This window comes from Alligator mississippiensis, chromosome 4 (assembly GCF_030867095.1).
Source record: "Alligator mississippiensis isolate rAllMis1 chromosome 4, rAllMis1, whole genome shotgun sequence".
NCBI classification, from domain to species: domain Eukaryota; kingdom Metazoa; phylum Chordata; order Crocodylia; family Alligatoridae; genus Alligator; species Alligator mississippiensis.
Window position 1 is genome coordinate 781506 of NC_081827.1, and position 22747 is coordinate 804252.

General features: G+C 59.7%; 1 protein-coding gene across 3 annotated transcripts in view; it reads right to left on the reverse strand.

Moving 5' to 3' along the window:
* The window catches only part of SHANK3 (SH3 and multiple ankyrin repeat domains 3), a 534820-nt gene that overhangs the window by 506684 nt on the left and 5389 nt on the right, over positions 1-22747 (reverse strand). For all 3 annotated transcript variants that reach the window (XM_059725576.1, XM_059725575.1, XM_059725578.1), the window contains exon 2: positions 18405-18789. In XM_059725576.1, the coding sequence (XP_059581559.1) occupies positions 18405-18701 (297 nt within the window). In that variant the 5' untranslated portion in view covers positions 18702-18789. The remainder of the gene's footprint in view (positions 1-18404; positions 18790-22747) is intronic.

Below are 22747 nucleotides of genomic sequence, written 5' to 3' on the forward strand. Positions count from 1 at the left end.
TCCCCATTGAATTGCACCTGATTAAAATCAGATGAAATTCATCTCGAGGTGATTCTGTTCTGCCCTGCGCCAGATCTGTTGTCACCCAGCCTAGTGCCGCTGCTCAGCCCCAACCTCCACAGCATTAATTAAGATACTAAACAGGACTATACCCAGGACAACCCAGCATGGTAACTCTGTCCAGTTGTGCTCTGAGCTAACGAGGGCTACAGACTGAACGCGGTGAAGCCACCAGCTCGGTGTCCACCTTACAGTGCTTTCGGCTAGTCTGCGTGTCCTGAGCTTTCTGACGAGGACGTCATGGGAGACGATGTCAAAAACCTTGGTGAAGTCAGGGTATATCACATCCTCATCTCTCTGCTCATCCAGAAAGCCTGTCACTTCACCGTAAAGGCAAATCTGGCTGGTGAAACACGACCTGCTCTTGGGAAATGCACACGGGCTGCGTCCGACCACCTTGTCCTCCTCGGGGCCCTCAGACTCCTCGATGACTGTGCCATAACCTTTCCAGGTAGCTGCCAACTTGAACACATCCCGATTCTCTACATAACGTCTGATCTGCTCTTTCCAGGATGATTATCTTCCCCCATCCTTGCTGCCGAGCGGGCTTGTCATGTGATGGCTGACCTCTCTCACGAATCCCGAAGTAAAGAAGGCATCGAATGCGTCAGGCTTGTCCGCATCCTCCATTATGAGATTGCACTTGGCATTCAGTAGGGACCTACACCTCCCATGGTCTTCCCCTTACTTCTCCCCTGCTTCCCACCTAATAGTATCTTAACTTGTGCCTTGGCGTCCCCGATATCCTCCACGCCTGCCTACGCGCTACTCTTAGCCATCCCTCGCAACGCAACCGGGTTTCCGCTGTTTGCACAATTCCTTCCTAAGTCTCAACTCATGGAAGAGTTTGTGGTTCAACCAGGCCAGCCTCTTGCTGTCTTTCTTCTCCTTCCTTTGTACCCTCTGTGCGTCTCTAAGAGACAACCAGCTCTCCTGGCCTCCTTTGCCCATTAAACTTGCCCTCCATGGGATCATTCCCACCAGTTCCCCAACTCCGTTCAAGTTGCTGTTTGCAAACTCACAGATAACCGGTGAGGTCCTGGAGGTTTGGGACGGGCTAACAGGGTGCCCATCTGCAAAAGGGGAAAAAAGAAAACCGGGGACCTTCAGACCAGTCAGCCTGACTGTAACACACGGGGAGTGACAGGAACAAGTTACAAAACATGGAGGCAGCGTCCCATTTCCCTTTGCACGCCCAAGGGGCATATACCTGGCTGCCTCTGGCCCCTGCCGCTGTATGCTGTGGACCTGCAAGCCTGTGCACACAAACTATGCATCTCCCAGCCACGTGTGCATGCACATAGCTACGCACGCACGTAAGACCCAGACAAAATGACAGTGGGGAGGGACAGCAGCAGGGCCCCCCCAAACTGTTTAGGGCACTCGCCCAGGAAGCCGGAGACCCACGTCCTAGAAGGGGTTTGGAGCCTGCATCTCTCTGTGGCTCTGGCATTTTTCAGCATGCCTGGGCTATTGCCCCTTGCATTGAACAGCCATTGGATGAAGTGGGTCGGGAGCCATGCTGCAGGGAAGTTTGTCCCAAGAGCTGGCGATGGCTGCTCATACCCCCGACCTTGTGGCCTGGTGCTTAGAGAGAGAAAGGTTCAAACCCAGTCTGGACTAGACCCTGGGTCACCCACTTCCTGGGCAAGTGAGTGTCCTAACCACTCTGCTGGGGGGATAAACCATAGGAGGGCCCTGCCCCGCGAGGGTCTCGCTCCTGTTAGTCAGGCGTGTCTAGCTGCCACAGCCTGGGGCCTTAAATTTGGGTAGGCGTCCACGAGGGATGTGCCCTTGACCATGAACATGCTCAGCCAGTGTGGACTCAGTGCACACAACTACACACCCACACTGCCAGAGACATGGAGCAGCCACCCACACACGGCATTTTTGGCACTTAAGAAGCTAAAAGCTGCCGTTTCGACATGGAAAAGGAAACAAAACTGTACCCTGAACATGTAAATACTGGGGAGGGGGAAGACATGATCTCTGCCAGCCAGCATGGATTTGTTAGGAATTAATCATGCCACACCAGATCGGTTTCCATCTTTGCCAGGGCAAAACATTTGGTGAACGAGAGGAAGGCGGTGGATATACGATACCTTCACTTGATACAGACCCGCAGGCAAGTCTCGTAAGTGAGATGAAAAACTGTGGTCAAAACAGAATTACTATCAGGTGGCTATGGATAAGCACAAGGAAAAAGTAACTATAAGTGGACCACTGCCAAAATGGAAGGAAGTCTCCAGTGAGTTTCCACCATTGGCTCCAGTGTTGATAAACATTTTTTATTAATGACTAGGTTGCAGAATTAATGTACTAATTAAGTTAGCAAATGACCACAAAGCTGGAGAAAGCACACTGGAAGATAAGATTAAAAATCAAAAGGATCTTGCTAAATTTGAAAACTGGACTATAAACAGCAAAGAAAAAATTCAGCAAAGACAAACGTGCCATGTTACAACAAGGGAAAGAAACTAAATGCACCCGTACAGACCGGGGGTAGCTGGGGAGAGAGTTGTGCAGCCCAGAAGCGTCTGGGGGTTACGGTGCGTCCCAAACTCGCCGCAACTCAGCAATGCGATGTTGTCACAGAAAAAAATCAAGTGCAGTTTGGGGTTGCATTAACGGGAGCATTGCGTGCTGCGCAGGGGAGGCGACCGTGGTTAGGTCTCAGCTGGACGGTTGCGTCCAGTTCTGGACAGCGCTTTTTAAGAAGGACGTAGAGAAACAGAGAAAATGCAGGGGTAAATAATGAAGATGCTGAAGGAGTTACGGTGTCAGCCACATGAGGAAACCTGGAAGAAGCTAGATATGGTTAGTTTGGGGACAAAGAGATCGTGCATCTGCAGAGGGCATTGGATGAGCTGGTCCTTGAGGTCCCCTCCAGCCCTATAGCGCTGTGATGGGGAAATCCACCTTCCCCATCCAGAATAGACCTGAACGCTTCAAAACCTCCAGTGGGACAAAAATGTAAAGCTCTGGCAGCTCTGGCAACTCGGTCTGATGCCAGCTTGCAGGCCACGGCGGGGTGGAGAAACGGGGCTCCGAAAGAAAAGGGAAAACCCAATTTACCTTCAAGAGAATATACCTATTGAACCCTTTATGCCTCGTCTCTTCTGAAATCCTTCCTCACCGATTTCACTGGATGTTTTATCTATTGCCTGCCCCTTCCCGTGATGCTCTCCAGCCCGGTCTTTCTCTCAGCCGCTTTTCTGCACGGCTGTCTCTCGCCCTGCTTTCATCCCTTTTGTCCTTCCGTGGCACATCATTCACTGCCTATTCTCTTCAGGAAGCAAAGGTATTGAAACGAAAAAAACCCAGAGTTGTTAAAATAGCCAACTCTAAAACAGCTAGAAAGAAGCTAATAGCTCAGCAAGGAGAACGGTATACTCTCTTCCATAAAGATTAGTGGATATGACTTTTATGCAACTTTTAATGAAAATCTCACTCAGCAGATTGGTGAAACCCCACATCTCCACGTTAGAACATGTCCCGTGCATGCATTTTACCCTGCCGCTTGCCTCGGTCTTGAAAACATCTAAATCCACACCTTCAAACCCCAGCCCGGCGGCCTATCCTGTTCAACCCATGTGTTGGGAGCCAGCGGATGGAGAATCCCCATCTCAAACCGGCGTGCAGAACAAAAGCAATTGACACCCCTACCGAGAACAGAAGCTAAGCAATTCCCCGGGAGCCTGACATCCTCGCCGGTCTCCGTGTCCCGCGGAGCAAACTCCAGCGCCGGCGTTTCCCAAACACCGAGCTGGTCCTCAGCCCGGGAGCGGACGGAGGATGCGCGGGAGCCGTCAATGCGTCGAGAGCTTTCCCGGAGGCACTGAAGGCCTCAGCTGCCAGCGGACTTGGCAAGCCCCAAGATGAAAAGTGACTCCTCGGTTGTATGCGTCTCAACGGCTCCCGTGAGCCTGGCCGGGCGGGACTCAGGGAATCGCAAGCCCGGCTCACGATGGGAAAGTGATGGATGAACTGACATCTGTCCAAGGGCAAAAGAAATGCTCAGCTGGGGCCCTCGTCCTGATTAGCAAACCTGCCACAATTCGGACCATTGCTGTGCAGGTCTCTCGGGAAGGACCAGCCAACCCCTACCAGCTCCTCCCCGTTCCCACCAGGATATTTATCATTTTAGGAACGTACAAAAGAAAGATTGCAATGTCCCAATTCACCCAGAAGCTTTCCTGCACCGGGTGAGGCCTCTGGCTCCACTTCTCCAGCGAGAGAAGCACGTGGGCTAGCAAATTATCTCTGGGCCCAAGCTTCACCGTCACCAGGAGATGGCTGTCGTCCGCATGCACTTCCATCTCTTCGATCAGTTGAAACTCAACAAGGAAACCCTACAGAAGTGGAGACTCGCTCCCGTATTAGCAAGAGAATAAGTGTCGACCACGTGGGTGCGCAGGGAGAAGTTTAGGAACCGCCAAGACACGATGTACGATGCAGCTGGCAAGGGACATAAAGGCAATCAAAAAGGATCCTAGAAGTGTGTCAAGAGCAAGAGAAAGACCAAGGAAGCTGTAGGTCCTTTATGAAATGAGGAAGGAAATCTAATTACAGCCGAGGCCGGGAAGGCTGAAGTAATTAATGCCCTTTTACTTCAGCCTTCGCAAGTACAGGAAGCTAGCCTGACGAGTGCAGGTGGCAGCAACGATGGGGAAGAAGATACACAGCCTAGAGGAACAGGAAAACAGGTTAGGGATCAGTCCAACCAGCTAGATGCTTTCAAGTCAGCAGGGCTGGATGGACCCTGGGGTCCTGCAGCAATTGTCTGAGGGACTTTCAGAGCCTTTGGGTATCCTCTCCGAGCATGCGTGGTGGTTGAGTGAGGTCCCAGAGGGCTGGAAAAGTGCAAATATAGTGCCCATCTTTAATGAAAGGAAGAAGGATCCAGGTGGCCTGACCTCGATACCTGGAAAGATCATGGCTTAAGGCCTCAAGGGATCTAATGTGAAGCACCTGGAAGAGAGGAAGGTGATCAGGAACAGCCAGCAAGGACCCACCAAGAGCAAGTCCTGCCTGGCAAACCTGCTTTTCTTCTACGATCGGGTGACAGGCTCTGTGAACGAGGGGAGAGCAGCGAGTGTGACGGACCTCAACGTTAGCGAGGCTTTGGACGCAGTCTGCCTTCACCTTCACATTAACAAACGATGGAAATACAGACTGGACAAAAGTAATGCAAGGTGGATGCATAAACGGTGGGATCATCATGATCGATGTGCGGTCATCAATGGCTTGAGGTCTAGTTGGGAGGGGGTATCAAGTGGGGCTCCTCAGGGGTCTGTCTTGGGTCTGGGATTGTTTAATATCTTCCTTAATAATTTGAACAACAGGATCCAGCACAGACTTAGCAAATCTACGGATGACAAAGCTGTGGGGGTTGCAGAGGGCATGGAGGGCAGGGCTGGGATCCAAAATGACCTGGGTGGACTGGAAAAATGGTCCAAAATCAATCAGATGAGATTGAACGAGGTCAAATGCAAAGCCCTGAACGTGGGGGAGAATAACTGCATGCACAAGTGTCGACTGGGGAATGGGCGGCTCGGCTGCAGTGCTGCAGAGGAGGACGTGGGGGTCACAGTGGGTCGGGATGAATACCAGCCAACAGTGTGCTCGTGTTGCCAAAAAGCCGGCCGGCTCCCGGGTTGCATGAACATGAGCGTCACTTGCAAATCAAGGGCAGGGGCTCTTCTGCTGCATTCGGCACCAGGGAGCACCACGACCCGGCTGAGCATCAGTGCCCAGGGTGCGGACCTGCCGCGGCTGGTTTGGTGCAGCGGTCTGGCCAAGTTCAGCTGGAAAACTTCTAATTTTTTCCAAGTAACAGGTTTCAGGAAGAAGAACTGATTCTTCCCTGGACTTGGTGGGTCAGGTGTCTCTCATGCCACTCAGGCACTTTGCAAGTCACGCAGCCCTGCACAGCTGGTAAACTTTCACGCGTTTTGAACATCAGAGAAACTCCACCGCACAATCGCCCACAGGGTAGGGGAAGGTAACTAAGCTACAAACCATGCACCAATGAGTTTTAATCCGAACTCTTGATCGCTGTTCACAACCCTTCCTTTTTTCCCCCCCCACAAACCTTATTCATAGGGAAGCGGGGCTGGCAGGTCACACCTAGTCCAACCCCCTGCCTGAGGCAGCCTTGTCCAAACCATCCCATACGATCCACAATCGAAACTCTGTGTAAAACTGCCATCCACAATCCAAGCCTCATGCCCCCAGCCTTAGAGGGCATGTCTACACATGCATTAATGTGCTGTAGTTATGGCACATTAAGTGTAGTACCTGTAATAACAGGTACTAACTTAATGTGCTGTAATCAGTAGTGCCAGTCTTTTAAGTGATGCTAATGCGCAGCAGACTGATTCTAGCATGCATTAGCGCATCACAACTAATGCACGCATTAGCCATGATGCACTAATGCATGCTAGAATTAGCCTATTGCACTTTTAATGTCTCGTGTAGACGCGCCCAGGGGGAGGTAGCCAGCATTTACACACTTTGCAAATAAGCCTTCAGGGCACTTGGACAAGGCAGTTTCAGGCACTACCGAGAACAGGACCCACGGCTCTAATCAGACAGGGTCAAGTCTCATCGACTTTGCCTTGGACCCTGTCAGGTAAAACAGGATGAACATGGTCCTCTACTGTATTTATTTATCATGTTTGTTCCAGCACTGCCGAGGCTGAGATCCGGGCCCACTATGTTAGGCACGGTAAAAACCAGAATACAAGTGATCTTGCCCTGAAAAGTTCAGACTAAACACCTCAGACACAGAGAAGGTCAGAGAAAAAAAGGAAACGTAGATGTGTATATGTCTAGGCACCAGAAAAATGTGATAGCAGCAAAGGTCCTATTCCGTACAAAATGTTGTTTTATGATTTCAATTGGCCTTCCATGACCAAAAGATGAGCTGGGGGGGGGACAGGTGAGGGCATGGAGGGGCCAGAAAGATGGGCCTATCAGCCAATCAGCACAGAGAAGAAAATGTTCGGTGGGGGAAATTGCAGAAAACAGCATGACAACATCCAAAGCTTCCACCGGTCCCTGTTTGAATTACTTGCTGCAATGGCTATAAATGCAAATGGGAGCTGGGATTTGCTGGAGGGTTTGTCATTAAGGGCGACGGGGTGAGGTGGAGTTTTCCAGACTTGGGGTGTTGTTTGGGGCATTTACTGTTCATGTTGGTCATTTATTGCAAGCTGCTCTGAGCCTTTCTGGGTAGAGTGGGATATAAATCATCATAATAGCAATAGCAATAGTAATCCCCTCCATCCAGCTCCGTCCCCAAGGCCACAAGAGTCCAAAGGAAACTTCATCCTTGCCTATCACCTACATCGCATAGAAAGGCTACTGTATTTCCTGCTGCCTCCGTGCTCATGAATGCAGCCCTTGAGCTCAGCCGGTAGGCACTCGAGCTTTTAGATACCAGGCTCCCTGGGGACGGCTCACACAGGTATGGTTGCACTTGGCCGGGCTGACGCAGTACGCGACCATCCAGTGCGCCCAGAGCTAGGAACTGAGCTCGGGAAACCCGATGCCCGGCTTTCTAGCGCCCGTTCAGAGAGAGTCGTGCAGGCCGGTGACAAGGCTTCTCCTGCATCTGCCTCTCCGAGCTATTCCACACAAAGAACAGCAACACCCCTCCCTCCTCGGGTATTTTTCCAGCCGAAGTGGTGCTCTGTGGATCGGAAGGCTCCGGGTTCAAATGCGACTAAGTATTTCGGAGAAAGGGAAAGCAAATGTATTTTGCTGGCCCTTGAAAAACACGGGAGGATGCATGCTGTAGGTTTTGCAAGTGCCAAAAAAAAAAAGCCTAGAAATCAATCCAATCAATTTAGGGTTCAGCGAGATTTCAGCTCAAGCGTGATGGGTCCCTCCCATCTCTTCTGGAGTCTATGAAGCGGTGTCTGCGCTCACCCACCCAAGAAGCTCCTTCCAGCCCCAGGTGCGTCTACGAAAGAGCTTGGTGGGTTCCAGGTCTTGCGCCCCCATCACAAACGCACCGCCACGCCGCGGCAAAATCAACCAGAGCCTGCAGAGACCCCGAAGAGCAAGCTGCTCTTACAACCCCCAAAAGGAAACGTCCCCTTTTCCCTTCTCGTCTCCTCGTTAGCGCGGAGAAAAGCCGGCAGCCCCGCGATGCAGGACCCCTGCCCTGCTGCGCCCTGTCGAGAAACAGAGGGCTTCATTCACCAGGGCAGCATAAGCAATCAATCCGCAACGTTTCTGAAAATGGATTTTACAGTGCTATGCAAATTAGCTGCCGTTATTTAAAATGCTTCATTAGATAATTTGCATTAAATGTCACAGATGGAGCTGCACAAACCTGAACAGGTACACGCTTCCCAGGCGTGCACACGCTCTGTGTTTCTAGGCACAAAATCTGCAATCATCCACCACAGCCCAAGCTTTACCTGCCCCCACAGCTAACCCCCCTGTGCAGGGGGAGTGGAGCAGGGCTGCATTGATTTCGACCGAAGCGATCACCGATTTTAATCCTGATGGAAATCAGCAAGCAGGGAACTGTGATTCAAATCATCACGTTACCCTTGTTTTGCATGTGTGCTTTTCAGTTATTTTCTTAAAGGAAGGTTGATTTTCACTGGTTGGTAACCATAAAGACCTACTACTTTGCAATTTAATAGAGTGCTTACATGGAATTTGGTACCTTTTCTCTCAGAAGTGAATAAGCCAGGCCTATCTGCATCTGTTTAAGCAATCATGGATCTTACTATACATTTATTCATACTTGTAACTTTTTTATTACGCTAGGAAATGCTGAATGACACATTTCTTATCTGGTAGATGATTAATATTTTTTTCTATGATTTGTGTCAAGCTGGATTTGGATGGTAATTGGCATTCAATTAAAAATGCACAAATACACCATTTTAATTCTACTTTGACATAAATGAAACACAAGTACCCAAAATATGATGGAAATATAAGAGAAAAAGTAAGTTTATTGAAGCCTAGTTTACATTTCAAACTAGCTCATATGTTCCACAAAGGAAGTTTAATCTGCGGTTAATGAAATTAAGTGACTGTTCCCGGCCACTACGTGTGTCAAGATTATAGAAGGAAAAGACCCCGTGCACGCAGGCATGATTGCTATGAAAAGGACTGCAAGCTTTCCTGCTTTTGCAACTGCCGGTTGTTTTTGAAGCTTCCCATGAACGATTCACAGATGCAAGCTCTCTGAATAAATGGAAATCAGGCACGATTCTTCCTGCACCTGCAGCAGCTCCTGATGTCAAAAGTGACTTCAGATTTAAACAAACTGGCTCCAGGTGTTTAACTGGTGACCCCCCCCGACCCCCCCAGTACAGTGATCTGATTTACCTGAAGCATCGAGCACCCACAGGCTCTGTTCAAATGCTTTCTATTTAATCTGAATGGGTTTTTATGGAGTACAAGAAATCTCAACCTCAGAGTAGGGGGCTGTGATTTCAAGCCTAATTTAAAATTTTTTTTTTAAATGAAACCAGGTCAAATGATAGAAATCGCAGAAATCCTAGAGAAGTGGAGCTGGAAGGGAGCTGCAGAGGCAGGATCAGCTCCTCCAAACCATCCCAGACAAGCCATCGTCTCAACTCTTGGCACAAGACATCACACCCGACCTGCCACGGGGAGAGCCAGGGACCGCGGCGGCCAGCGTCCGGCTGCTGTAAATAAATGCTCAAGGGATCTGGTGCAGAGGAGGGCACCCCCCCCAAGTCCAGACCAGTGGAAGCACAGCGTCAGAGACAACTAATCTAGCTGTTATTTAATTCTTCTCCGCCTGGATGTGGAAGACCCCACGTTTCATGCCTGTCTCGTCCCCGTGCACCAGAGCCCCAGCCCCGCTTTGCACAATCCTCTCCTCTGCATCTCACAGCGCATTTCCCCAAGGGCAGAACGAGTGACTCGTGCACGCTGGGCAGAGACGGGGGTGTCGTGATGAGCACCCCGAGCAGCACGGGAGGGTCTCACCTGTGCTGCCGTCGGCGCTGCCTCGCTGCACCAGGAGCAAGGCTGGCACCGGAGCCGCTCCCCGCGTGCTGCCCAGCTCCATGCACCCCACCTGGCCACGGCTGCCCCCCTAGTTAGGCTACTGCATTTCCCTTTCCTGACTGGTTTCTGCTTTGCTGGGAGCCCTGCTACTTCTTTCCCTGCCTGCCAGGAAATCCCCTGGCCCCATTGCTCCAGTTGCCCTCCCAGGGGCCACCCCAGCAGCTGCTCCGGCGAGGCGCAGGTCTCCCGGGGGGCTCCAGGCTTGCCCTCCCCAGGGCTGAAGCACACACCTGCCAGGGCTGGACATGTCTCCCTGCCCATCCATCAGGCCCTGCACGGCTTGCAGAGCCTGGCTGCAGAAAGGCCAGGTGTTGAGATGCTGCACGGGTCGTGAGCCAGCGTGGGGCTGAGCACCGCTCTGCCCAGACTCGCCAGACAATTTCTTGAGATGATCTTGAATTTGGAAGCCAAACACCACGCTGCTTTGTGAGGACGGTCCCCAAATCAGCAGCCTGTCTCTCTCCGTGCCGCTGTCTCCCATCGGCAAAGCAAGAAGCGTGGCGCGCCCTGCGGAGCAGACGAGCACCGAACGCCGGCTCCTCCCTGTCCTTGCAACCCGGACGGCGAACCTTCCTGCATGCCGTGCTCCAGACAAGCCCACCGTGGGCACAAAAGAGGGGTCGTGGTGGAAACGTCGGCCCTGTGCTGTCCAGGAGACAGACCTGCGTGTCTGAAACTCGGCGAAGCCTGCCTTCCTGGTGGCTACGTTCATTAGCATGCAAGAGACCAGGCTGACGAGCGTGCTAGGAAAACCTAGAGACATTGGAAAATACCATGCATTGGACAGAGCACCGGAGACAGTGCGTGGGGCCGTGCGGTGAGCGAGGGGGATACAACACACGGAGCAGCTGCCTCGTTCGCTGAGCACCATCCATCACACCGTCTGCACGAGGCAGGGTGCTGACGCGGCCGGATCCTCCCCTCTCCACGGCACAGATCAGAAAGCATCGCTGAAGTTGCCGGAGTTACGTCACCCGAAAACGAAGCCTGGGCTCGAGGCACAGCACGAGGGCGGTACAGACGAGCGCTGGCACTTCTTGACCTTGCAGAGCATCACGCTGCAACCTTCGAAGTCTTTCAGCGCCTACGTTGTCGCGGGGATGTTTCCAGTCTTCGCGAAGCCAGAAAGCAGGCGGAAGAAAAGGCCCCTGGAGAACACGCTGCTGCGCGCGGGGCGGCCGCTCGAGAGGCGCCGCGCGGATTAGCCCGGCCGACCGGAGCTGCTGGCTGGCGGCACCGTGCGCCCGCTGAGCCCCGCGGGGAGCACCCCTCGCTCTCGCAGGCACGGCTGGCTCTGGGCCGCCTGCATGGCCACGGGCAAGGCAAGGCAAACATCCCCCCTCCGTTTGCTGGGCAGAAGTTGTCCCCTGCCCGCCTGGGGGGTGGGGACAGGCTCGTGCCCCCCGCCGCAGCCAAGACATTGTGAGGTCTTGCAATGAAAACCGGAGCGGACGGGGGGAGGAGGGCTGGGCTGGTGCCTGGTCTGCCTCTTTGTGATGGTGAATAAGGGGCTGAAGGGTTTCGCATCCAGTGGGGGAAGGGAGAGCTCGGGGATGCTGCATTTTCTCACGGTCCCAAGCCTGCCCTGGAAGCCCCTTTGCCGGCGGACGACGGCCCGCAGCTGCGGAAGGGGAAGGGGTCAGGTGGGGGGCTCGGTGTTAATTGCACAATGAGGATGGGGCCTGCTTTCCCCATCCCATCCCATGCCACTGGACCCAGCTCCCCCCGCCCTAGGAAACAAATGGGGCGGAAAGAGGCACCCGCTCCTTTCCGGCTACAGAAGGAGCAGCAGTTTGAAATGAATAGCCAAAGCCCTTGGGAGCTGCCTCAAGGAAGTCCCGTTCACCGAGCCTCCTCCCTCGGCGCTGCAAAGATGCTCGAAAGACGCCGGCTCCCGTGCTTCGGCAGCTCGCCGCGATGGAAGCACCACTTGTCTGCAAGAGGCTCTTATCTACCTGCCTCGGCGTTTCTCATGCGCCACGCTGAGCCACGATTCCTCCGAACAAAGTCTCTCTCGGAAAAAACAAACCGAGCCGGAGGAATTGCCCAGCCCTGCCGCGCTCGTGCAGATGCAATCCCCGCCGCTCTGCTCTTCGGGGACTGGAAGGGGCTGCGGGGCCCAGCTCCGCAGCAGGGAGGATGCCATCCTGCACTGGATCCGCTGGCCCCGGGGCGGCCCGGAGACGGGCGCTGTCAGGAGCGTCTCAGACCCCGTTGCACTCGCGCCCCCGCTCCCAGCGCTCGGGGCAGGCCCGGGAGCCCATCTGCTCAGCCCCCCGCTCCAAGCAGCTGGGGGCAGAAAGGCGCACAAACCCCTTGGGGGCAAGGAGCCCTGACTGAGGGCGACACTGGCTCCGAAGTCACCCCAAGCAGATGGCCCCTGACCCCTTTCAGGTCCGCGGGGAGCACGGCTCCCTCCTGCAAACACCGAAGGCCAGGGCCGGCCGTGCCTCCTGCCTGCTGGGCTGGGGAGCAGACCTGCCCAGGGGCCGTTGCGCCCCGCGGCCCCCGGCAGCAGCCCGCACGGACCACCGCCGCCGCTAGAAGAGGAGGCTGTTTCTAGGTTACCAAACTCCGGTAAATCGCAGCCTGGGGAACATTGCAGAGCACAGCAGATTGCACTGTCAAAACAGATCAATCCCCTGCCCTACAGCTCCTGGAGGAAAGGGGTCAGTGGGGTGAAGCGCTACGCCGCGGCAGGCCGTGGGGCTTAGCTTGCGTCCTACCGCGGGCACGGGGCAGCGTGGGCAGGCCGGGTCCGGCCCCTCGGTGGGGTGCTCCGCGGACCTCCTGCACCCCAGTCTGCTCGGGGTCACTGCCCAGGCAGGGCTGCAGTGTCCACCCTTGCTCCAGGCCTGCTGCTCTCCCAGCACAGCCCGAAGGGGGTCCGGCGGATGCAGGGGAAAACCAGCAGCTCCGTCCCCTGCACCCCCGGTCAGCGAGGCAGCTGCGAGCCCAGGCATGGAGCACAACCCACAGCTGAGGGTGGGTTAATTCAAGTTTTCCCCCCCCAGCACAGGCCATTAAACCTCCCTGCCAGGCTTTGCATTGCCCCACAGAAGGGGCAAGGCTGTCTGGGGATGCTCCCTGGAGCCAAGGGCACGTGCCAGCAGCACGCTGTAACGATGCCCTCTCGTGCGCACAGCCCCGGGCTGCTCCGTGGCTGCCTCAGCAGAGAAAGGTAGAGACGGCGCCCTGCGTTCGCTTCGCGTAAGCTCCTCCGGCGAGCTCGGCGCATCTCTCTATCTATCTAGGCGTGCATACTGCAGTCATCACCATGGCCACCTCGCAGGGAGCTCACGCAGAGCCGTGCAGCGTGCTTCCAGCGACACAAACGAGGCTCCGCTCGCAGAACGATCCCCCGGCGCGGCTGGAGAAACGGGGTACGGAGACGGGCAGGTCTCCGCTGCAGTCGCTGCGGCGCGGGGTGAACCTACCCAAACGCGCTTTTCAACCTGCTACCTCGGGTACCGGCAGCAATCTAGCCATGGCAACACAGCTCAGCGTGGGCTCGTTTCCTCTGCAACCCCCCGCGTGCCGTTCGCAGTTAGCCGGCCTCGTATCACGCGGGGTCTCCGGAGGGCCGCACCACGGACCAGCTGGAAGACGAAGATGAAACTCATCTGGATCATGTAACCCCGCAGAAACACGCATGATGTGGAGCTTCTTAGGTTTTCCTTCCTTCTTTGCTTTTGAAGACAGGGAGCAACTAACAGCCATTACAAAGAGTCTCGCTCGGACACTTCGCCGGACTCTGCCACCTCGCACCAGAGGGCTGGTCTCCTCCAGCACGTCCCGGCCGGAGTGATTCTGGAGCGTGCGGGAGAGCCCTGGGAGTCGTGCACAGCGTGCAACTTGCTCTCCACCCCTCATGCGTGCCCCGTGAGGCCTGCTGACACCAGGCCGCAAGTTCACGCATAACCCATGTGCACACGTGTCATGGTGCAGCAAAGCAGCTGCCTACTTACATCAAAGGCGGCTCAACCGGGCACTTGGGAGCTCTGCAAGTCCCTCCGGCAGGATGCACGTGTGTGCTCGCAGGTGGCATAGGACAGGCAGCGGCACTGCTTCGTTTCACACCTGTCTTGCCGACATGCCTGCTGCACCAGCCAAGCGACGATGGCCCCTGCGCCCTGGTGCACAAGGTAGAAAGGCATATCCCCACCGCTCACCCTGGGGCTGGGCGGAAAGGATCGCTGCAGCAACGGCCTCGGGCGTAGACCCGGCACCGCCTCGACTCTGCGCTCCTTTGGTCACGAGATGCCTCCTTCTGCTGAGAGCAGCACGTTTCACGGTCTGCGACGAGCTCTCCGCTTCCACGTGAGCTTCTCAAGGGTCGGCGTGACTTTCTCAAGTCCCCCACGAGCGCCTGGACTGCCCTCTAGCAACGTTCGCCAGCAACGAGCAGGAAACCCAGCGCCCGGGAACGCTGATAAGAGATCGGCCGTGCGACGCCGCTATCGCTGCAGCCCACCTCGCCCTCCAGCGCTGCGGACGCGGCAGTGCCCGACCAGGGCGGCTGTGCCCCAACCCTGCGGCGGAGGCTGGCTCATCACGGGGGCCGGAGAAGCGTGCACGGCCCCTCACCCTTCCTGATCTGACCTGCAGCTGCGGACGCACAGCTCGGGGCCTGCGCTCCTGGGACTCCCGGTGCCTCCGGGAAACCGGGGCCCATCTGCTCCGACACGGAGCTCGCCCACGGCTCCGCATCGCTCCCACGCGAGCGGCTGTTCGTGTCTCGTCCCAGATTAGCAGCCTCCCCTCCAGGAGCCGGTCCAGTGCACCGGCGCTGCAGCGCTCGTGCCTTCTCCCCGGCCTGCTTGCCCTTTGGCTCGGGGTCGACAGACCTGCTCGTCAGCCGCCCCCTCCTTCCCGGGGCTCTCTAGAAAGCGGGAGCCCTGGACAGATGGCTTCTCATCTGTCACGCCGTGTAAGCGATTTGCTGTCTGATTCACGCAGCTCCGTGCCAGACCCCGGCTGGGCAAGCTCAGAGCCCGGCCTCCGCGCTGCACGGCTTGGCAGACGCGCACGCCCATCGCCGGTGCAGGTGGGACCTTGCCCGCAGCCTGGACCCCAAGCCGAGCACCCCTCCCTTCTGCCGGCCTCCAGCGTGGCCCCGGGAAACGAGCTGGCCGCGGTCAGCCGCCCCTGCAGGACCCGAGCCCGGCGGCACAGCACGTAGGCAGGTCGGTGCCGCGCTCGCACGCTCGCGGCCGGAGGGCACGGCCGATGCCTCCAGGGCTGTGTCATTTGACAGATGGGCTTGCCTGCGGGCACCGGCCAGCTCCCCCGTGCTGTCTGAGGGCTTTCCCCACCCACGCACGCGTGCACGCGCACCGGCTAATCCCTGCCAGGCTGCAGCTGTTTAGACCCGAGCGCCTTCCCGCCCGGTTCCCTTCCTCGCTGCCGCACGTGCGGGTTGGCAGCCCGACAGCCACGTCCCCTTGTTGGCTCAGGCCTCTCACGAGTGAGCGACGGCCAAATCCAGCCCCAGGCTGGCAGCCGGCACCGCGCAGCCCGTCCTCACCCGGCACAGAGACCCTGCCGGCTGCTCGCTCCCCTGGAGAGCCCGGGCACACTGCCGGGTCTCGACACGGCCCGAGGCTGCGCACGAATTTGCACGGATGCACGGTTTAATTCAAGCAGGTGCAGGAACGCATGCAGCCCGAGAGCACCTGCACACCGAGACCGCCCGGCTGCAGCCTCCCCCTGCCCCGGGGCGGAAGCCAAGCCTGGTGGAGGGGAAGAAACGGGCCCTGGTCTGCACCCGACCCGATGTCACGTGGGAGCGGTGACATGTGGCCTTCCCCGAGGCGGGTTCGGGTGCTGTGCCGCGCTGTCTGGGCTGCCCGTACTTGTGCGAAGAGTTTAGGTGACGGTTTGTCTGCAGGGGTCGGACGGGGCTGGGGCAGAGGTTGGACTCGATGCGACTCCGCAGCTCCCTACCAGCCCGCGGCTCTGGGACCCGAGGGTTTTTATGCAATAAAACCATAACGTGGTGGCAGCATGCACCCTGCCCCAGTCCAGGGGGCCGGGCCGGGCCGGGCCGGGCAGAGGTGCTTGCAGCCGGACAGAGGCCCCAGGCATAGACTGGGCGGGAGGTGTCACCTCGGCACCTTGCAGGGACCAGCTGCTCTGCTAGGGACCAGCACAAGAAGCCGGCTCAGGGGGGCACAACACGTCCCCCACCTGGCAGCGCGGCCCCCGCCGCACGAGCCAGAAGCACCACGGGCGGCCGGGAGCGGGGAGCGGGTGGGAAGAGGCAGAGGCTCGGGGAGAGGGAGAGGGAGAGGGAGAGATGCTCCTGTACTGCAGCTGTCGGCTCAGCATTTCCAGCCCGCGCCGGGGGCTGCTGGGCTGTTGTCCCCCCGGCTCCTCTCCCCAAACCAACGTGGAATGAGAAGCTCTGGGCGGGGGGAACAAACCCCTGGGTTAGGCAGCCCTTGGGGGCGCGGCAGAGCGAAGGGCCCCATCTCGGGTGCAGCCGCCGGGGCGGGGGCCGAGGGCTGGTGCGGCGGAGCGGAGCCGTGCTCGGTCAGGCCTGACCGTACTGACATCCGCCAGCCAGCCCCTGCAGCCGACGGGAGTGACGGGACCGGTGCCCCCCCCGGTCCTGCCGGGGTCCCCCGTGCAGCTGGGCTGGGAGCTCGACGGCAGGCGACACTCGCACTCGTGCCTCCGACACCCCCGGCTCTCAGCTGCCGCAGGCCCCTGCCTGCGCGCCCCAGTGACGCTCCTCTCCGCCTGTCCAGCACTGGCGCGTCACGGGAAAACGGGACCTCCCCGAGGGGCAAGTCCAGCTCCCAACGGGACCTTCTCCCTGCCTCGGGGGGCCGGGAGGGACCAGCTCAGCCCCTGCCAGCCAGCACCCCGAAACAGGCCATGCTGCCTCCCCTCAGCAGCCTCCGGGCCCCGCGGCGAGGAGCTGGGCTCGCAGGCAGCAGGGGCAGGAGCTGCGGCCACGAGTCCTGAGAGCGGAGCGGGGAAAGACGCCCAAAGAGCTCAAGCCCGGTGGCCCCATCTGCCTGCTGAGTCTTCGACAGCAAAGGCCTCGTGGCTGCACGGCATGGCACAGCCCAGCCGGCACCACCGTCCCTGGAGCTCAGCCCCGCTCACGGGCTCCCCGCACCGCACCCGCCGCAGCCCCCGCACCACGGCCCCTGCTGCCGCCGTGTCTGGTGCTGGTGCTGGTGCTGTCCCCTCCGGGCTCACTGACGTGCCGAGCTCCGCTGGCACGCTCTGCGGGAGCGCACCTTCACCTGGACGCACTGTGCGGTATCGCAGCTCTGCTTGCTGACACACAGTGCCACACTATCACACCCGTGCCCACTAACACGTCGTGCCAGTTAGTATCGTGCTGGTACTCACTGACGCGCTGTGCCGTGCTATAACACCCTCTCTCACTGACATGCCATGCCACGCTATTGCACCTGCGCTCACTGACAAGCTGTGCCCTGCTATCACACCTGTGTCCACTAACACACTGGGTCTGCTTGTATCACGCTGGTGCTCACTGACACACTGTACCCTGCGGTATCACACCTGTACCTGCTGACACGCTGTGCCATGCTATAACACTTGTCCACTGTGCCCATTTGTATCACATTGGTGCTCAGTGACACACCATGCCACGCTAGCAGACCTGTGCTCACTGATGTGCTGCACCACACTAGCACGCCCATGCTCGCTGACACGCCATGCCATGCTATCACACCCATGTTCACTGACATGCTGTGCCACGGTATCACAGCCTGCGCACTACACCTGTGCTTTTTGACAGGCTGTGTCCTGCCACAACAGCCAGCCACAGCTCTGGCCCCACGGGCTGCGGGGCCAGATGTGCCCAGGGCCAGCTCCTTCCCTCCATCTGCACCGCCACCGGCACTGGCATCCCGCCTCCTCCCTGCCCGGCCACTGAGCTGGTCCTCGTCCCTCCCTGCCGGGTCGGCTTGGGGCTGGCAGGAGAGAGCCGGGCACCAACCTCCCCGCATGCCCCAGGACGGGGACCGGGACCAGGACGGGGCACCTGCCCGGGGCGTGGAGACGGCTGCCAGCCCCGCGTGTGCACAGGCACAGGCTGCAGCGCGGGGAAGGGGGATCGGATGGATGGCTGCTCGCCCCAGACCCACCTGCCCCCAGCAGCACCCCTGTGCCCCCGGCCCGGGGGACCCTCCCGGTGGTGAGTGGGGCTTTGCCCGCAGGTCCAGCGCCCCAGCCTCGCACCCCGCTCCCCGCACGCCCACCCCGCACACTGCTCCCCGCAGGGCGCTCACCGTCTGCTGCAGGTCCGGGATGCCGATGCGCACCACGATGGCGTTGGCCGCGGGCTCCTCCATCCGCCCGGGCGGCGGCGGGTCGGGGCCAGGGCCGGGGCCGGGGCCGGGGCCGGGCGGGATGCTGGCATACAGCGCCTCGTCGCGGGGGCTGCCCGCACCCTGCCCCGCGGCCGCGCCGGGCTGGGGCTGCGGCTGGGGCTGCGGCTGCAGCTGGGGCGGCTCCGGCGGTGGCTGCTGCTCCGGCTCCGGCGGCGGCGAAGACTCATGTTTGCCGGCTGCCGGGCTCCGAGGCATGCTCCGTGCTCCGGGCGGCGGCTGCGCCGGGCGGGCGGGCGGGCGGGCGGGGCGGCGGCTACAGCCCGGGCATCACGGCCCCGCGGCGCTGCAAGGCAAGGCAGGGCAGGGCGCACACATCGGCACCGCGCACCGGCACCCGGGCAGCCCCACCGCTCCGGGGCACCCACTCACACCCCCCCCGCCCCACGCCCGGCACCGGCACTGGCACCGCTCCGGGGCACCCGCCCCCCCGCCCGGGACCGCTCCGGGGCACCCGCCCCCCACCCCGTGCCCGGTACTGGCACTGGCACCGCTCCGGGGCATCCGCCCCCCCCGCCTGGCACCAGCACCCGGGACTGGGAGCGCTCTGGGGCACCCGCCCCCCCGCTCCGGGACACCCGCCCCCCCGCCCTCCACCCAGGACTGGGACCGCTCTGGGGCACCTGCCCCCACGCCCTGCAGCGCACCAGGGATGGGGACCGGGGGCACCCACCCACCTGCCCCGCACTGGGGATCAGGACCGCTCTGGGGGCACCCCCCCCCACCCCGCACCAGGAATCCAGAGCACACTGGGGACACCAGCCCGCCCACACTGCACCGGGGGTGGGGACCTGGGGGCACCCACCTGCCCGCATTGCACCGGGGATCAGGACTGCACTGGGGGCACCTGCCCACCCCCTACCCTGCACCGCACCAGGAATCAGGACCTGAGGGCACCCACCTGCTCACCTGCCCCGCACCAGGGATCAAGACCTGGGGGGACCCACCCAGCCTGGGGATTGAGACCACACTGGGGGCACCCGCCCACCCCACCCCGCACCAGGGATCAGGACCTGGGGGCACCCACCCACCCCGCACCAGGACCACACTGGGGGCACCCAGGCAAGAGGGGCACCCACAGCTCCAGGGCGCACACGCTGCCCGTGCCCCGGGGTAGAGTTCCCAGGTGCAGCTGCACCAGCTCTCCTGACCAGACCCATCAGCGCTGCCCCGTTTTGCCTCCCCATTGCCCACCCCAGCTAGTCCACCCCCGCAGGCACCAGGGAAGGGGCAGCCATGGCTCAGCCAGGCCCCGGGGCAGGTTGCCCATGGCCACCTTCCTGCCCAGCCCCAGGCCGGCGTCCTGCGGCGGTGAGTTCCGTGGGTGGCTGCCCTCGGGGTCGGCTCACCGTCCCCCTGCCAGAGCTGCGCTGGGACCTGTGGTCACAAAGACAGCCCAGGCCCTCCCCAGCCCCCAGCCCCCTGCCCTCTGTCACAGCCCTGGGCACCCCCTCCCAGCCCCTGCAGAGCAGCATGTGGCACCCAGGGGCGAGCACCCAGTCCCCACCTCCACCTCCCTCTGTCCCTGGCCCACGACATCCCGCCCCGGCCTGGGCAGAGGCAGAGCAAGAGGGGCAGGCCAGGTGCCATCGTGAGGGGCACCCAACAGGCCAGGGGCACCCTGGGCCGGCAGAGATCTGCTGTCCAGCAATACCCCCAGCTGCAGCACCCACAGGCCGCGCCAGCCCTGCAGACACCATCACAGCCACCCCAGGCGCCCTCGCCGCACCACAGCAACCCATCCCCACTGGCCCTGGCCCCGTGCCATGTCTGCCCCTGCTCAGCCTGGCACGGCAGCAGGGCAAGCCCTAGTGCCAAGGAGACCCAGACAGAAAGCACTCTCAGATGGGGTCAAGTCCAAGGTCTCCTCCACCAGATGGTCTTTGCACAGAAAGTCCCTGGGAGCTGGTGGGATGGATGGGCTGGCCTGGATCTGTCCAGGAAGAAGCTCGTAGCCCGTGCACCTACCCTGAGGCCGACGCCTGGCCCTCCTTCAGCAAGCCCAGCCCCGGCAACATGGCCCCATGAGGCCCCCCCAGACCCTGCACCCAACTGGGAGCAGGCACCGCATGAGAGCGGAGCCAGGCCTTGGACCCCGTGCAGCTGCAGGACGGTACAGGGCCCCCCACATCCAGATGTTCTCCAGGGCTCGGCCTTGGAGCTGCCAGGGTAGCAGGCAGCAAACCAGCCCCGGGTCCCCGCAGGGTGGGAGGATGCTGTGCTCCTGCTCCACCACCCACAACCTCCCTGGGAGGGGTGGGTCAGCCTGTCCCCTACTGCTGCTCTGATTGGCTGCCCTTCCCCAGGAGGTGGGCCACGGCAGTGGGCAGCCAATCACAGAGCAGTTCCCCAGCCCAGCTGGACGTCTGGGGGGCACAGCAGCCAGGACAGGCTCTCCCAGAGCCCCTGGGGAGGGGAGATGGCCCTGGAAAGAGTGCCTGGGTACTGATGAGGGCACCGCTGCCCATGATGCTCCAGGGCAGGGAGGGGCAGACAACAGCCCCATCCTGGGACATGTGCCGTGGGGATGCCGAGGCCCTCAAAGGAGAGGCGCGGAGGACTCTAACCTGCTTTGATGAGTCCCCTTGGAGTCCCAGCAGAAGCTGCCAGCGCTAGCCCCAGAGGCCACGGGGCACTTGCCGTCCCCCTGACCCCTGCTCCATCCCTCCCCCACAGTGCACAACTGCCATCGCCACACCAGGCTCCCACTGAGCACGGGACAACTTGCACCCACTGCACCACACCGCACCACTGAGGCACAACCTGCACCCCCTCTCCCCACACCGCATCCTACTCGTGTGTCCACTGCTTCCTGCCACTGACAGATTTTACTTCTTTCCATCTCTCTCTCTCCATTTCACAAGGGGGAGAAATTAGATTAACCAGATGGTAACTGTCAGGGGTTTCTCGCTTTTTGCCACTCCTCTGGTACCTCATTAGTTTCCTATCATGTTTCAGATACAGGCATCGATGGCTCGGAAAATGCATCAGCCAGCCCCCTCAAGACTCGCTAATCCAGGCCTCCTGATGTGCACACCTTGGCTTCCTCTCCTTCAAGTCAGCCTTGGCCCCGGAGAGCCGGGGGAAAGCTAACGTGCCTACCTATGGCGAAAAATAATGGGAGGGGTCTTGGGAATTACCCACCAGGGAGCTTCATTTCAACCCCAGGAAAATGGGGTGAAAAAAATAATCCAGGGGAGAATTAGGAACATCTCCACGAGCACGATGTGATGGGGGTAACCAGCACAGGAAACTCGCGCCTCGCTGATCTATTAGAGCTCCTTGGATGGGCGGCAGAAGAGCGGGGACGTGACCATCGGGCTAGCTGGATTCCCCAAGTGCTCAGGAAAAACGCCCCGGTGCGAGGCGGGGAAGGAAAAGCAGGCAGCAAAGTGCGGCCATGGGTCCACACTGGCCAAAGGAGACAGCATGGGGCAGGGATAGCTGCTCTGCATCCTCACGGCAAAAGCCTCCCAGGAAAATCCCCGTGCTGCTAAACATGCTTATTAGCCGTCGAGGAAGAGGGGGCCCCGTCCTCCAGGAATGCAATTACTGTGGTTCGTTAAGGCTCGAGGGGGGCGAGGAACTGCAGAAGGAAAGGGGCAGGGTGGATCGGCACCAGGTGCCGGAGGCTGGGTCTGGTCATCAGGCACCGGGGCCTGATGAAAGCCCAGGGTGGCTCCGGCTCACGGCTGGGAGATCCAGAAGAGAGGGCTGCTGGGAGCAGGGAGGATCCCGAAAGGGGTCAGGGGAAAGGATGTCAAAAAAAGGTCAAAGGTGGCTCCCAGCCCAGCTGCCCCCATGACCGCACAGCCAACAGCTCGCGAGGCTGTGATGCAGCAGCGCCGCATCGGCCACGGCTGAGCCCCGGCCCACGTGGCCCCATCCCACGCATCTGGCATGAGCTTCCCTTGCACTTCCAGAGCCACGGGCACCCCGTAACCATTGTACCCACCCTGGAGGACCTGTCCACACTAGGGCAGGAAGGTGTGGAGCCATCCCCACCCACTGCACTGTGTGGGTCCAGCCTGACCTCGCCGGGCTGCACAGGGCAAAGCCAGGTCCATGCCGGTGTCACGGAGCCCATGGGGCCCCAGGCTTGCACCCGGCTCTGGCCCCTGGTACCAGGGCGGCGTCCAGCACCCCCTGCCTGGCTCATCCCTGGTGTGGCGGGGACACACGGCCCCTGCCCCAAGCAGCACGGGGCCTGCCGGGACCATCCTGCTCTGTCGGCAAAGCCACGG